Genomic DNA, 15558 nt, shown 5'->3' on the forward strand with positions numbered 1-15558 from the left:
CCCCCCTTTTTCCCCTCTCTGTAGGCACAACATGTAGGTTTACAGAATACAAAAGTGCATGTGGTCATTCATAGAGATAGGTTATGTTTGCATGACCGGCCACTGTTTACAGCGTGTATGGGCACCCTCAGCTGCAGTGGAACTACAAGTCCCATGAGGCATTGCAAGACTGACAGACAGGACTCCCAGAGGCAGAGACGTGATGGAATTTGTAGTTTCAGCCCACCAGGAGTCTAGGGAGGATGAGGGTAGCTATAGTTTATGTAAACCCGCTCCTGAGGATTGTCCAGCACTTTGATTTTTTTTTATTTTTTTTTAAACCGTTCAGTTTGCGGAGGAACTACAGATTCCAACTGAGTGACCCCATGCTAGGATCTGTTTACACCGGGGAAATATTCTTTGACTATCGGAATATTGCAGAGGTGTCCTCGGCGCTCGTGTCGGTGACGAGTGTGATTCAGAGCCATGGCTTGTAACAAATGCGGATAAAACATGCTGCAGCCGTCTGTGCCAAACACATGCAGGAGATTGGCATTTTCCAGGGGAACCAATCAGAGATCCAGCTGGTGGGCTGATCAGCTCATTGGTCCTTCCCTGAAGTTCCACAACAGCTGGATTGCCCAGGTTGCCTACTGCTGCTGTATTGCCTCCTGCTAAGACAGAATAGCTGGAATATACATATAGATATATTTATTTGTATAATGTGATCTCTCGATCTCGCATTTTGTTTAATTGTTGTAATTTTATACACGTATTTTTTTCCTTCATCCCTGTGTGTTTACTTGATGCATACTAATTATAGCTTGGGTTTTTCCTCTGCTTGCAAAGCCTCCTCACCGATTGTGTCAATTGTTAAGGCATTTTTCATCTCCGGCCTAGAAATTGCATTCTAGGAAACGAGAGCCTTCTGTGTCTCTGCACAGAGAGGTGAGCCTTTCATACTCTTTGAACGGGCCCAGTCTTCTGACAACTGGGATTTCAGTTCTCGGTGGACTTCAGTATCCAGGACAGGATCAGCCATTGGATTGCCCATTCAGTGTCCAGGGTTGCCCATTGGATCTTTTCATCTCTTGGGTGTGCTACATAGACAGGTACTGGTTTTTTTTTTCCGCTGAAGGTTCTATACAATGGCCAGGGTAGGTGCATGCCGCCGGGCAAGGTCTTTGACCGGTATAACGGGGCGCGAGTTAATGTCAGTTTTGTGTACAGTCGTGGCCAAAAGTTTTGAGAAGGGCACAAATATTAATTTTCACAAAGTCTGCTACTTCAGTGTTGTAAGATCTTCTTGTCAGATGTTACTCTGGTATAGTGAAGTATAATTACAAGCTTTTCATAAGTATCAAAGGCTTTTATTGACAATTATATGCAAAGAGTCAATATTTGCAGTGTTGACCCTTCTTATTCCAGACCTCTGCAAATCCCTCTGGCATGCTGTCAATCAACTTCTGGGCCACATCCCGACTGATGGCAGCCCATTCTTGCATAATCAATGCTTGGAGTTTGTTTGTTCACCCGCTTCTTGAAGATTGACCACAAGTAGTTCTCAATGGGATTAAGGTCTGGGGAGTCTGTAAAGTGATCCCTTAAGGGCTTGCTCACGCCAAGCGCATTCCAGGAGCAGAGCAGTTACAGACCGGATCAAAACTGCGTCCAATGGTATTTTGGGGTCTTGTTCACACAGCAGCGTTCAGTTCCAGAGCATGTAAACAAAACTCCAGCAAGCCCTATTTTACCTGCTCTGGAACGCAGTGAAAGCCCATTCTAAACTAAAAGCCCATTCTTTTACCAAAAACGGCCCGGAACGCATAAAAAATGCGGCACAAAATGCAGTATAACACACGTGCAGAAACTCATGCAGATCTGGTCTGCATTTGGTGTGAACAAGTCCTTAGATAAATATTTGATCACGGTCTCGGGTTGTCTTCGAAGGTCGTTTAAACGTGAAATCATTTTTCTTTAAGCTGCCCAGATGCAGCCTGGCTTTCACCAGCGGTGTCATGATTTGGAATTTATAGACGTTTGTTAATGAGCCGTGACGATTCTTGGCACACAGGTTCAGAGTGTAGATAGCAGATTCCTGGACAGCACCGGCTGCTTCCCTAGAGGTTTTACTTGTTAATTGTAGATCGGTTCTCAGTCTGGAAAGTCCGTTTCAGATCTAATTTTTAAAGGAGAACTATGAGATGAGTGCTTTCCACTCACCTCATAGTTCTAGCCGACCTGCGACAATGAGACTGTCACAGGTCGGCTCTGTAGATTCGGAGGGGAGCGAAACAATACCGGCGTTCGCTCCCCTCTCGTTCCTGTCACAGCTCTCTGCTCTGATCCGCCAGCGCTGACTGGCGGAACGGGAGGGGGCGGGTACAGCTGGCTCTTCCTCTAGATAGGCAGAGCCAGCTGTCAGTCACGCAGCTGGGCGGATCCCGGCACAATTGGCGGGATCCGCTTTAGCTGCGGCGTCTCGGTAATACCGCGAGCTACAGCTCGCAGTATACTGAGCCTAGGGTGACGGGAGGACGCTAGTTTGTGTCCTCCCGTTACCCTAAGGAGAACTATGGGGAAAAGCCCTGACCCCATAGTTCTCCTCCTTTTTTTAAAGAGGAAATATTTGTTATGTGATTTGTGAAATCAATAGATCAGGGCCGGACAAATCCCAGGAGCCAGGTAGCCAATGCTCCTTAACAATTACAGCTGGTGCCCAACTTTTTAGGTTTTCTTTAGTTGTCAAAGGAGCTGGCTCCTGGATTGGACCGACTGGCTGCTGAATTTCATATTCATTTGTCCACCCTGCAATAGCTACAGATCCAACATTTGTTGGGGATTTAGTCAACATGAGCTTCTCAGACTGTCTCTTGCATTTACTTTTTTTCCTTTTAAACCTGAACTCCGGCCTCCTCCACAGTTGTACCGGCTCCTCTCCTTGGCTGGAATTGCTTCCTCTGATTTCACTGCACACTGTGAGCTCCTTGCAATGTACATTAGAAGCTGCAGCAAGTCAGATAGAGCCCATCATTTCCTGGCTGGAGGATGCCTAGCACCGTCTAGCCCTTTCCTCCCCAGGCTGGCTGTCCCTGCGGCTTCTGTGACTTTTGGTTGTTGTACGTGTAGCAATCAAGAAATGTTTTGCAACTATAAAAGTACAAGACCATTTGGATTAGTTCATTAACTTTTATTAGTTAATGACTGGCAAAGATACAAGTAGCAAGAGGGATTTGTGTGTCTAGGATTATTAGACCTTTGGTAGAGAGGTGTAGGTGGTCGTTACATTGTTCATTATTTGGGTTTTAACTGTTCCCTACTCAATCCAAAATTATTCTTTAACGTTTTGGAGGAGAAGGGGCATAATTCAGGTGCCAGTCTAGAAGCTGTCTGTGATTAACCTTTTACTTTTGTGAAGAATGTGATTCAGTCTCTGGACCAGCGCCAAGGCACGAGTCAAAGGGTCTCCACAAACGGGTGACTTTGAGGCTGAGTTGCCCAATCATGGTTTCTCTCTCTGTACTGGGATGGTTCCAGTCGGGAGACATGTGCATTACACTTTAGTGGTGGACCAGCCATGAAGACGCATTTGACCTCTTGCTCTCCTAGATGATACCATAGAGCCAGATTACCCAAAACTGTCTCAGTTATAGTATAATTTAGTAATAGGATTATGTTCAAGAGGGGAAGGTCCTACAGCCACACCCATAAAGCAATATGTAGACAAAAGACGGTTCAGAAGCCAAAAGGCTAAGGGCTGGAAGTCATGGAAGGCTAATTAGGCAATTATAGATTTGCTGCTCATCTTGGGAAGCCTCAACACATATGCTGTTCCTGTGATGACTGTCAAAAGTAGGATTTGGGTTCACTTTGGGGAGATACCTACTTGTCTCTATAGACAGGAAGTGAGGGGAGATCTTCTCAGCCCTTTAAGGGTTGAGTCTGCCAACAAGCAGAAGTATTCTCTCCCTGTCAGACTTTCCCGAGTTTCTTCCCGAATCGCGTGCGTTCCTGCCCAATGGACATTTGCTAAATGATTATGTCTAAAACAAAAAATCAGCTGTGTTCTCTACCCCCCCTGTAATGAAAATGAATGTTGCTGCTGGATGGAGCTGGGAACTCAGCTGCAGACAGTGATCCCAACTACAATATTAGTTTTATGTGGACTGACCCTTTAAGTTAATGAAAATGTATTGTAACGTACATTATCTTTCTTTTTACAGGCTAATTTTTTTTTTTTTATGTTTCACTAAACCTGACCTAAACCTTTCCCATAATCCGGGCGGTTTCTGCCAGCTTTGTGTTCCGTATCATGGGTTACGTAATGCCTGCTGCCTCCACCTGAGGCAATGAACACTTTGTTCCGCTGTGGTTTCCGTGTTCTGACGCCGACAAAATATGGAAAGAACACAGAAGAGCACATGGCAGGGTGGCATGTCTTATGTACCTTTTTGAGTGTTAATGTGCACCGTCTGGAATGGTGTGTTCTAGGTTTGTGTAGGTACAGTGCAGTGTTTTTGGGTCATGTCAGGCACCTATAAAGGTTTGAATTGCATAGATATTTATAGCATGTCCTTTCTGAACCCAGTGTGATCTGAAGGCCAATCTTAACTGTTCTTTCATCATATCTAATCAGTCATATCAGCTTGTTCCTGTGTAAGGTTAAATATATATGTACGAGGGTATCCCTATTTGCTCTTTGTATACATTAGCTCTACATCATGCTTAAAGCTCAACTCCCGGCATTGCCCCCCCCTGGTGCTCCAGCAGTCCTGTTTTTTTAAATATATTTATATAAAATCTCCAATCCTTTTCCAAGGCAGCAACCTAAGAGATGATTGGCTCCACCTTCTACAGGAAACACAATGGCAGAAAAAACTGTTTCAAAACCCCTCGTCCCTCAGTTTAGCTTGTGTTTTCTACCATCCAGGACCACGTCACCCTTCTTTTGCTGACCGGTTTCCCTTGAGGTTACGGGTCCCCCTTATGGCCTTGATGTAATGCAGAGGGCTCTTTCCCCTTTTACTTCCAGCCTCTTATTCCTCTCTTCCCCAGAAGGAATACATTGATATTTCTCTCTGCCTCAAAATTAGCCATTGACCATCCACTGTCCAATTATTGACAGAACTACAATTTTGTCTTTGTATCTAATCTGCTTGATTGTAGAAGACTTAGCTGTGTGACTACAAAGTCAATATTTGCATCATGGTGCTGGCTTGAACGGAAGCGTTTGTTGTGTGACCGGAAATAGCACGTCCGTTCATATCTGTAGTGTTTTATGAAATGATGCAGTGGATGTGTAGTGTCCCATATTAAATAGAACTGTCAGCTTTTTGGTATATTCGAAGCCAAGTTAAAGTTTGCCATTAGAAGTCATTGAGCCTTTCATAAAGGGATGTGATCAAGGCTCCAGATCGATGCTCATTTTATGGCTTTGAGACCCATCGTTGTTTGTCCTGAGCCAAATAAGCTTTCAATTAGATTTGGAGCTTTCGATAAAGCTCTTAATCTGGATTTTCAACTGCTGAGTATCTCCGATATGTACATTGTATAAATTCAGCACTTCATTAGAAGAACCGGTACTGAGAAGTAGATGTGAAAAGCTGGAGAGAGACATGCTGTACAATCCATTCTTTAAGAAAAAGGCTGCTTGTCTCTGAGTTTTTGGGCAACCTCAAGACAGCCAAATGGATTGACAAGGGTCAAATGGAAGGGTTTTTGCTTTTAAAGGCAGCAAATCCAACCTGAAATGAATTGCCCATGAATATGTTCTTTTTCTGTCTAGGGATTCCAATCTATTGTTCTTTTCCAATATCTGATCTGTAGTACAGGGGTGGGCAATTGATATGGAATGCAAGAGCCAGTCTGTCCAATCTAGGAGACTGCAATGCATTGAGGAAGTACATCCTATGGCAGGGCTCAAAACTTCAGGTCCTGAGCTACTAGCCAGGCCTTAGAGTCACTAGCCACCAGTTGCCCCACCTATCCCTTACACTGCCCCGGCCTTAACTCCGGCCTTAATAATCTTATGATAATTCTTATCTTATGATAGTTGCCGCTTGTAAACGGCAGATTAGGGATTCCTGCTGCAGGAAAACGCAAGTTAAAATAAGCTCCCCCCTTATTAACCCACCACACACAAAGAATAATAAACCCCCCCTTATTAACCCCCACACACAAAATTATAATGCACTCAACCCCTTCCCCCCTGCCCCCTCACCTGTTCACGTCTTTGCAGAGAGGAGGCTGTGAGCAGGATCGATCCCTGGTTTATCTGCAGCAGACCTCACTATCACACCCAGATAGCCAGACATCGATCCTGTTCACATAAATTATTTTGGCCGGAGCTCAGAACTGTCAGAGCTCCGGCCAAAGGAAGCAAGAGCTGACATGAGCTGCTCTGCTGTCTGCATCCGACACAGATGCAGACCGTGGAGCTTCTCCCGCAAGTCAGGTAGCTGTGGGCCACCTAGTACCGGCTCGCGGGCCGGAGTTGGAGACCCAAATTTCCACTCGCCCTCACCTTATTTTTACTCGCCAAATGCGAGCAGGCGAGTGGAAATTTTGAGCCCTGTCCTATGGGCATTGTCAATAAGTAAGCTTACAAACTTCTAGATCAATATGGTTATTAGGGATGCACCAATCCTGGTTTTTCAGTATCAACTCCCAATGTTTTGCTTAGGGTACTCGCCCAAATACTCGGTATCGGCACCGATACTAGTATCTGTGCATCCCTAGATAGAACGTATATCTAGACCATAGATGCCCTTGAATACCGGAAAAGTGTTGCAAACGGTATATTGAATGTCCCCCATTATTAAGTTGCAACAACATAACGCGATAGACATTTCTTTTATCCGTTTTATGGTTTTTATTATAATACATCAACAAATATTATACGTTTTAACAGTGTGACATTCTGAACCTTGACTTGGTACTGTGAAAGCCCAGTTGTAGTTGTATATCAGTCCAATAAAATATGAAGACAATATGTTCTCGTTTTTAATCCAGCTTTGTTCTGAAACATGACCCGCATGTGTTTACCGCCTTGTTTTAGTACTCGGTGAACTTTGTGTGTCACTTCCTAGGCGGCTCACTCACATGGACTGCGGTGTGTACAACATAAGCTTGGCTCACACTCCGATGTACAGTACGTTCAGCCACTGGGTGTGTCAGCCAAGAAGCCAAGAACAAACAGGAATGTATTATCTGTACTGTATGTGCTCATGAAAAATTAATTGGCTGCAGTACAGTACAAATGACTAAATATAAACTCTAGACATTAATATGGGAACTCTTCATGATGTAATCCAGTTGGCTCCTTCTCTGTGTTTTTTTTTTTTTCCTCTCCTGATGACTCGTTGCTCTTTAAAATGCCTTGTCGCTTCTTCTCCAGCACGAGGGCCATTATTTGTCAACAAACATGATAAATAAGCACGGCTCCTCTCGCTTTCATTCTCCCACTCTTTTTCCGCTTTGCTGCCATTTTGCTTCGCTTTCATGGCGCATATGTGGTGAGGGTAAAATACAGCTATAGCATTCGGCCTACTTGCGGTGTTCAACATTTCTGCAAATGAATGCTCTACGATTACTAAATAAAAAAATCATTGAAAAACTGGATGCAGCTCATTTCCTTTTTAGAGCTTTAATAATGGCTAAATTATACTCATTAAGCTTTGATAGTTTTTTTTCTTCTCCCCCCTACCAGACTTTGACGTCAATGCACCGCCAATAGAGATGTCAGCCTTCCCTCTGAGCGAAATCAGGATTTTATCAGAAGTTCGTGTGACTTGGCATTACCTATGGCGATGTTAGAGAGCTAGTCGTGTTGCATGACCTAAAACCCATCTGCGGGAAAACATTTGGTGAGGCTAGTCCATACTGCAAGGTTTGACTGCTGCTTTTTGTCTAGGGGACCTCGGTAAAGGACTTTTATTTACCCGTTCCCCATTACTGTAGGCTCCAAGACTGGCGCCCGCAGCCCCTGCGCTTCGGTGGTCGGAGATCCGCTAACATCATCGCATACAATGCTGGGCAGATAGGTGTTTTTTCTTTCTATAGATTTTATTTTTATATTATTATTATTAATAATATTATACAGGATAAACCAAAAAAAAATATATATATATTTTGTTATAATGTCAGTTTTCACAAACAAACATATAAACCAAACAAAAAACATCAAAGTGAAATTGTAAAAAGCCAATGCGGCAAAAGTACTCATTGAGTTCTACACTAATTGCCGTTTGTTTACATCATGGGCTTCGTTTATAATGACCCCGCGGTTACAGCGTGGTATACCGATATGTCCCCCTGCACTCCTTACAGCATCTAGGACCAATATCAATGGCGGTGCTTGGTAGTGATAATCACAGATGGCGCTGTGTACATCAATCAGTAGGAAACAAGGATCACCAGTACTCAGAAGATAACGTTCATTTATTCAAACACATATTCACATACACTATATTGCCAAAAGTTTTGGGACACCCCTCCAAATCATTTGGATTCAGATATTCCGTGAAATTTCTTTGATACTAAATATTCCACGGCCAACTGTTAGTGGCATTTTAACAAAGTGGAAGCAACTGGGAACAACAGCAACTCGGCCATGAAGTGGTAGACCACGTAAAATGACAGGAGCGGGGTCAGCGCATGCTAAAGTGCGCAGAAGTCGCCAACTGTCTGCAGAGTCAATAGCTACAGACCTCCAAACTTCGTGTGGCCTCCAGATTGGCACAACAACCGTGCATAGAGAGCTTCATGGAATGGGTTTCCATGGCCGAGCAGCTGCATCCAAGCCTTACATCACCAAGTGCAATGCATTATGGTGTGGGGTTGTTTTTCAGGGATTGGGCTTGGCCCCTTAGTTCCAGTGAAGGGAACTCTTAAGGCATCAGCATACCAAGACATTTTGGACAATTTCATGCTCCCAACTTTGTGGGAACAGTTTGGGGATGGCCCCTTCCTGTTCCAACATGACCACGCACCAGTGCACAAAACATGGTCCATAAAGACATGGATGAGCGAGTTTGGGGTGGAGGAACTTGACTGGCCTGCACAGAGTCCTGACCTCAACCCCATAGAACACCTTTGTGAAGAATTAGAGCGGAGACTGTGAGCCCGGCCTTCTCCTCCAACATCAGTACCTGACCTCACAAATGGTCCAACATTCCCATAGACACACTCCTAAACCTTGTGACGAGTTGAAGCTGTTATAGCGGCAAAGGGCGGGCCAACTCAATATTGAACCCTACGGACTAAGACTTGGATGCCATTAAAGTTCATGTGCGTGTAAAGGCCGGCGTCCCAATAATTTTGGCAATATAGTGTATATCACATAGCCCTTCAAAAGGACCCTGTGCGGTCCTGAAATGTTGGCTTTGTGATATATGTGACGATATGTTTAGGGCTGCAACAACTAATCGATAATCAATCAGAATAAACGATTCTCATAATTGATTTAATTGAGGGGGAGAGAGAAAATAGTTTGGTTTAACCTCTTGCCGTCCGCCCGTAGTAGAAAAACGGACGGACGGCACTGCTGCATTGGCGGGTTGCCGTCGCCAGACTGCATTTTTTTTCTGCCCGCGCGCGCCCCCTAGCGGGCACGCACGGGCAGAAAAGACCCGTCCAATGCGAACACCCGGTACCGGGTGTTTCACATATAGGCGATCAGCGGGTCCATAGCCCGCCGATCGCCTATATGTGCTCGTTCGCGGCATCACCCATCCCCCTGTGGACCCCAAAAGTCACCTGTGGACCCCAAAAGTCACCTGTGGACCCCAAAAGTCTTCTTTTGGGGTCCACAGGTGATATTAGGGGTCCTAGAGACCCCTAATGTCTCCATAAAGAGGACCTGTCAGTGTGCCTTTGCTATTATATAGGGGGATTGTTATCCCCCAATAAAATTCATTTCAGTACAGCGCTGCATGACGGAATAAATGTCAGTCAAAGTACCGCAGCGCTGAATACTGAAATGGCCTGGATGGGAAGGGGGTTTAACACCGCGGATGTCAACTGGTTAAAAAAAAAAAAAATCGAATAATTTAAAAAATAATCGTGCAACTAATCGATTTTATGAAAAAATATTCGTTAGCTGCAGCCCTAGATGTGTTTGAATAAATGAACACCAAATTTTGAACGTCATCTTCTGAGTGCTGGTGATCCTCGTTTCCTACCTGTGTTTAGGGTAACTGTTGCTCAAAGTCATATTTTAATACTACTATGTTTTTTTTTTTTTTAAACAAACATTATACATTCATCTGCTCTCCAGGTGAATATTTGTAGGCACCTTGCCTGCTAAGCTACTGGACTTTGTCCAACATTGTCCTCTATTAGTTCTATGCTGTCTATTCAGCAGGAGGTGCTGGAAGTTGCCCAGATGGTGTAGTCGAACAAGTGTCATCCGATATCCCGAAGCTCTCCCCGCACGCGATCAGTTGCCGGATATGACTCATTCAACATCTCGTTTTCATTCTACAGCAGAAGGGTGGTAATGCCATTTAAGCAGTTTATAATGACAAGCAAATCTCGGGGCAGCGTAAGCCACATTTGCGTCTGCTAATCGTGACCCTCTGGAGCTGGGTGTCAGTAATCATTTCCTGCGCAGGTTGGATGAAGGAAATATTCTTACATAATAGCAGTGAGGGGGAGGTGAAGCGAGGACCTCTGCTGTGAATGACTCTAAACTGCCACAGATGCCTTCTGTGGCAGTTCAGAGAGGTTACTTGGTTCACACTGAGATGGTGATTGTGAATGAACGGAGATCTCTACTGAGCCGTTGGCAAGAGAAACTCAATGCTCACTAGAGAAGTTTTGTCATGAATATGAGGAAATAAGGGAACTTGCTGGATAAAAAAATTAAATTTCTCCCCCTTTCCCTAAATTGTTCAGAGCTGCTTGACTAAGAGCACTCCGTATGCAAATAATGACTTTCAGCAAAGTATATATGTGACTGCTCAGTTTAATAGGAACCGGAGTTGGGCTTCCCTGATTACTGCACTGTTATAAAGCAAACCTGGTCAGACACGCCCCCTTGCTTACTCCGCGCATGATGAAGGGTGTCTCACTGCAATGGTTCAAAATATATATATATTCCTAGAATTCTTCTGTATCACAATCTCCTTGCAGTTTTAGGGAATTGGCAACCCTCCCTGAATGGTAGAACCTCATGCGATACCCATAGAGCTCCATCTATGCAACTTCTGCACACTTGGGCTTCCCTGACCACTGCACTGTCATAAAGCAAGCTTGCTCAGGCATGCCCTCTTGCTTCCTCCTTGCATGATGAAGGGTGTCGCACTGCAATGGTTCAGAATGCTGTATCACAATCTCCGTGCAGTTTTAGGGAATTGGCAACCCTCCCTGAATGGTAGAACCTCATGCGATACCCATAGAGCTCCTGCTATGCAACTTCTGCACACTTCCTGCTTTTCCACTAGCCAGTGAGGTGCCTCTCTAGTAGACTTGTGTGCCGGCAAAAAATGTGTTTAGTTTCGTTCAGTTTCGTAATATCCATTATTTCGTAATTCGTATCCGAAACTCAATTCGGATTCGTACGAAATACGAATTTTCGTTAGTTTCGGCACATTTTCGTAACTTTATGAACATTCGTTATGATGAAGTTAAAAAGCAAAAATACCTTTGTTAATATTGGAGTCGATGTGGTAGTTGTTTTTTTATCCGGAATACGAATTCCGTTAACGGATTCCGTATCCGAATTCCGTATTTCGGACTTTAAAAAAAACTACCACATCGACTCCAATATAAATGTACTTTGCTTTTTACCTTCAATATAATGAATGTTCGTAATGGAACGAAATTCCGTCAACTGAATTTCGTATTTCCTGCCTGTATTTGTAATGCAACTCTCAGCAGCAGAAGAGAACCTCTGATTGGTCAACCAAAACGAAATACGAATTCCGTTAACGGATTCCGTATCCGAATTCCGTATTTTTGACTTTAAAAAAAACTACCATCAACTCCAATATAAATGTACTTTGCTTTCTAACTTCAATATATAACGAATGTTCGTAACGGAACGAAAATACGTCAACGGAATTTCGTATTGCCTGTATTGTAATGCAACCCTCAGCAGCAGCGGATCCGTATTTCGGATTAAAAAAAAAATCTTGTCATGTTGTTCAACCTCATTTACAGGGGTAATATTAGTTCCTGTTTCAAAGAAATTCGGATCCGAATTTCTTTAACGGAATTTCGTATTTCGGATATAATTTGGAAACTGCCATTCGGATTTCGGATGCTCCGAAATTCGGAATTTCAGTAAAATTCGTACGAATTTCGATTCGTAACGAAACGAATCGCACATGTCTACTCTCTAGTGGCCACTGAGGCACGCCATCGGATAGTCAGACTTCTGTGGGACGTGCCCATGCACTTTTATATGGAGCCAAGTCTTTGCCTCTAGGTGTTTGTCCTAGTACAAGATATGGTTTCTCTACTTCCCTTTTACATCGTAATATTCTGTAACATTTATAGCAAGTAGTATACTATCCCATAAATATAATGTATGCATTAACAGCTGGTTTTGTTTATTCTGCCTCTAGGTAAGCAACACGTCTTCTATGAACAATTTATCCAAGTGTTAGTGTGCCACAGGAGCTGGTGGATTTCTTCTCTGAATCGTTCTTCACCGTGTGGGATCTGTGAACGACCAGAAGCCCTTATACAAACTTAAGCTATCTTTCTGGATCACCACACCAACACAACTGTCTGGGCCCCCCAGCATTGGCGGCCATGTTAAGCCTGGCTTCTAACTTGTAAAATCATCACCGCTATCATGAGTACAGAGCCACAGGTTGAGTGTTTGATCCAAAATAATGAGGACTGGTCAACCGCAGCTAGGGCGGAGGAGGAATCCCCTCCAGAAGATACATTTAACTGTGAAACGCCCGAGGAGCGCAGCTCTGAGCACCATGATGACATGGAGATGCTCTCAAACGGCAATGACTCCAGCGGTATTGACTGTAATGGGCACGTGTCTAGCGGAACCGATTCTCACGGCAACGAACCCAGGAGATCAAACTGTTCTTTCCGGAGGCCTAGCAAGTCCACCGGCAGCAGCAACAGGTAATGCTTTCATGGGTGCGTTTTTGTGATTCGACTGCCATGGAAATGTTCTATTTAAGGTGTGCTGTGGCCACTTGCATGCTTTCCGTCTTTGGCCAAAGTATCGACGGATGAACGTGAAAGCCTAAAGCTGAATTCCAGGCAAACTGTTAAACACAGTTAAAACGCATGTATGGTAGCTGTTTTACCTGTCAGAAGTATTTGTTATTCTGCCCAGCTTGTCTTGAGATTTATATAGCCCTGCTAGGCAACAGAGCCAGGTTGGTGACCTGTCCTCCTTTTTTTTTTCTCCCCTTCTGCAGTTAGGCAATACAACATAGTCATCTCCTCACCACAACCTTTGATTGGATAGTGAATGAGGAGCAGAAGACTTTTGAGCTCATCTTTCTACTTTCTTCGCTCTCTTCTTCTATCAGTTTGTTGCTTATCAGCTTATTTGCATCCTGCACACTTGACTGGCTCATAGCGCTATAGGGGGTACAGGGGATTGCAAGAGACTTATACCCCCCAAAAAATAAATAAATAAAATAAAAAAAATGTAGTATTTATTATTATTATTTTTGTTAAAAAAATACCAATAAAGCCCAATGGTCTTTTAGAAAGTTCACAGCCGGTAATGAGAGAAGGGCCTTTGTTGACCTCTTTCTGAAAATACTGGTTTCCTGTCTATCTCTGGCTTCAGTGCTTTCAAACACTCACTATTAAAAGCCGTAGGATCAGCATGATGCCCAGTATGACTGGTGTTTTCAGATAGCAAGGCCACATGGCTATAATTTATTTTCCTTTTTTAATCTTGCCAAAAAGGAGAGAGGAAAATTGTAATGCCATTTTCCCCGCACATTTGTCCAGGAGGTAATGTCTCACTTTCCTTGATGTGCTTTAGCTGCTGTATATCTCCTTTATTTTTGAAAGAAATTGTTTGCGCATAGCGGGAGATGAAACCTCTTGAATTTTATTGACTTTTTTTTTTTGTTCCCTCCCCCCCAAAGTGAACAAACGAACAAGACTCGCTCTCTCAAAGAGCTGATGAGCATGGTGCAGGAGATGAAGCGGCGCCTTCCTTCAGAAAAACCGAGCCGCAGTAAACCCAGCACAGTGGATGCGCTCAACTATGCCCTGAAGTGCGTCCGACAAGTGCAAGGTGAGAGGCGTGGATAGCGCACTTTCATTGCCATCCTTAAAGATTTAGTTACGGTTTTTGCAATGGAAGAATGAACAATGAACTGAAATCTATTTCACCTTTTGAACTGGCTAAATCAGTGGCAGGAACCATAAAAGGGTTGATTTCCATACAACATATGGCTTTAATGAAGTGTCGGTAAGCATGTGTTTACAGTCAAAAACGCAGAGGAGAAAAGGTGTAGATAGCAGGCGTCATCAGCAAGTACATTACGGGTTACCTAGTCCTGCCAGTTGCGAATACTTTAAGGCCAGGTTCACACCATTTTCCGGACCATATCTGGAAAACAGTGCATTGCGCCACGTGTTTTTGTGCTTAAAATGGTGCGTTCCAGTGTGTTTGCATTTCTGATGCTTTTCCATTAATTCTGGACCAGATAAAATGAGACCAGCAGTATTTTTTTTTGTCTAGTCTGGAACGGACTGCACTGGTGTGAACAGAGCCCAGAAATACCATAGGGATACATTGGGATGCTTTTTTTGGCCCGGGAACAAACGGTTCTGGTCCGGACATGATCCAGACATGGTGTGAACAAGCCCTAAAACATTCACATCTGAAGGGAATGCTGATACGGCTTGCTTGATGTAATTCCTCATATGCAAAGGTCAACTCTTGTGTTTTGGAATATATCCTAATGTAAACACAGTAGGAATTTTAGATTGACAGACCCCTTGGTGAAAACTCTCAACTCTCTGCAGCAGCTACTGGGCAAAAACAGAAGCTCTCCAAGTGTTTTTGTGTTTTGTTTTTTTTTCACCTCGTATATTTTAAAATTGAACTAAAAAAAAGATAAGCAAAATATATAAATAAAGCAAAATTTTCATTTATTTTTTTATACTTTTAAAATGTGAACGCTGACGGTAAAGCTTATGTGTATGTTGTGCCAATTTTAAGTTCCGTAGCTGCTAGCAACCGGTATTTTTTATTTTTTTTGCAAGGCCATGGCTTGTTAGTATCCTGTTTTATAATTTTATCTTGGCAAATCCCATTTGTTTGTTCACAGTCCCCGATGGAAATAATGCTTTTTTACCAAAATGGAATGTCTTCTTCTTTTTCAGCGAACAGTGAGTTTTTTCAGGTCTTCGCCGACAGCGGAACCTCGCGTTTGGATACCACTGTACATACGATTGAAGATCTGCAAACCCTGACATCAAAGCATCCACCAAAAAACACGGTATGTGTCATGGCCAGTATGGCTAGTAAGGGTTATCACCCTAAGACAGGAACTGCATTACTGGCAGGATCACCAGCTGAAATAAAGTGGGGAAAAAAAGAAAAACCGATGCAGCCATCGCATCCAGGGACTA

The 15558-nt window shown here is 43.6% G+C and overlaps 1 protein-coding gene across 1 annotated transcript in view; it reads left to right on the top strand.

Moving 5' to 3' along the window:
* Nucleotides 1-2698: 2698 nt before the first annotated feature.
* The window catches only part of PER3 (period circadian clock 3), a 52649-nt gene continuing 39789 nt past the window's right edge, over nt 2699-15558 (top strand). Inside the window, exons 1-5 of the mRNA XM_018552549.1 lie at nt 2699-2710; nt 4803-4807; nt 12720-13071; nt 14061-14212; nt 15310-15425. Of these exons, the coding sequence (XP_018408051.1) occupies nt 12782-13071; nt 14061-14212; nt 15310-15425 (558 nt within the window). The 5' untranslated portion in view covers nt 2699-2710; nt 4803-4807; nt 12720-12781. The remainder of the gene's footprint in view (nt 2711-4802; nt 4808-12719; nt 13072-14060; nt 14213-15309; nt 15426-15558) is intronic.

Source organism: Nanorana parkeri, unplaced genomic scaffold (genome assembly GCF_000935625.1).
Source record: "Nanorana parkeri isolate BGI_ZX_2015 unplaced genomic scaffold, ASM93562v1 scaffold5, whole genome shotgun sequence".
NCBI lineage: Eukaryota > Metazoa > Chordata > Amphibia > Anura > Dicroglossidae > Nanorana > Nanorana parkeri.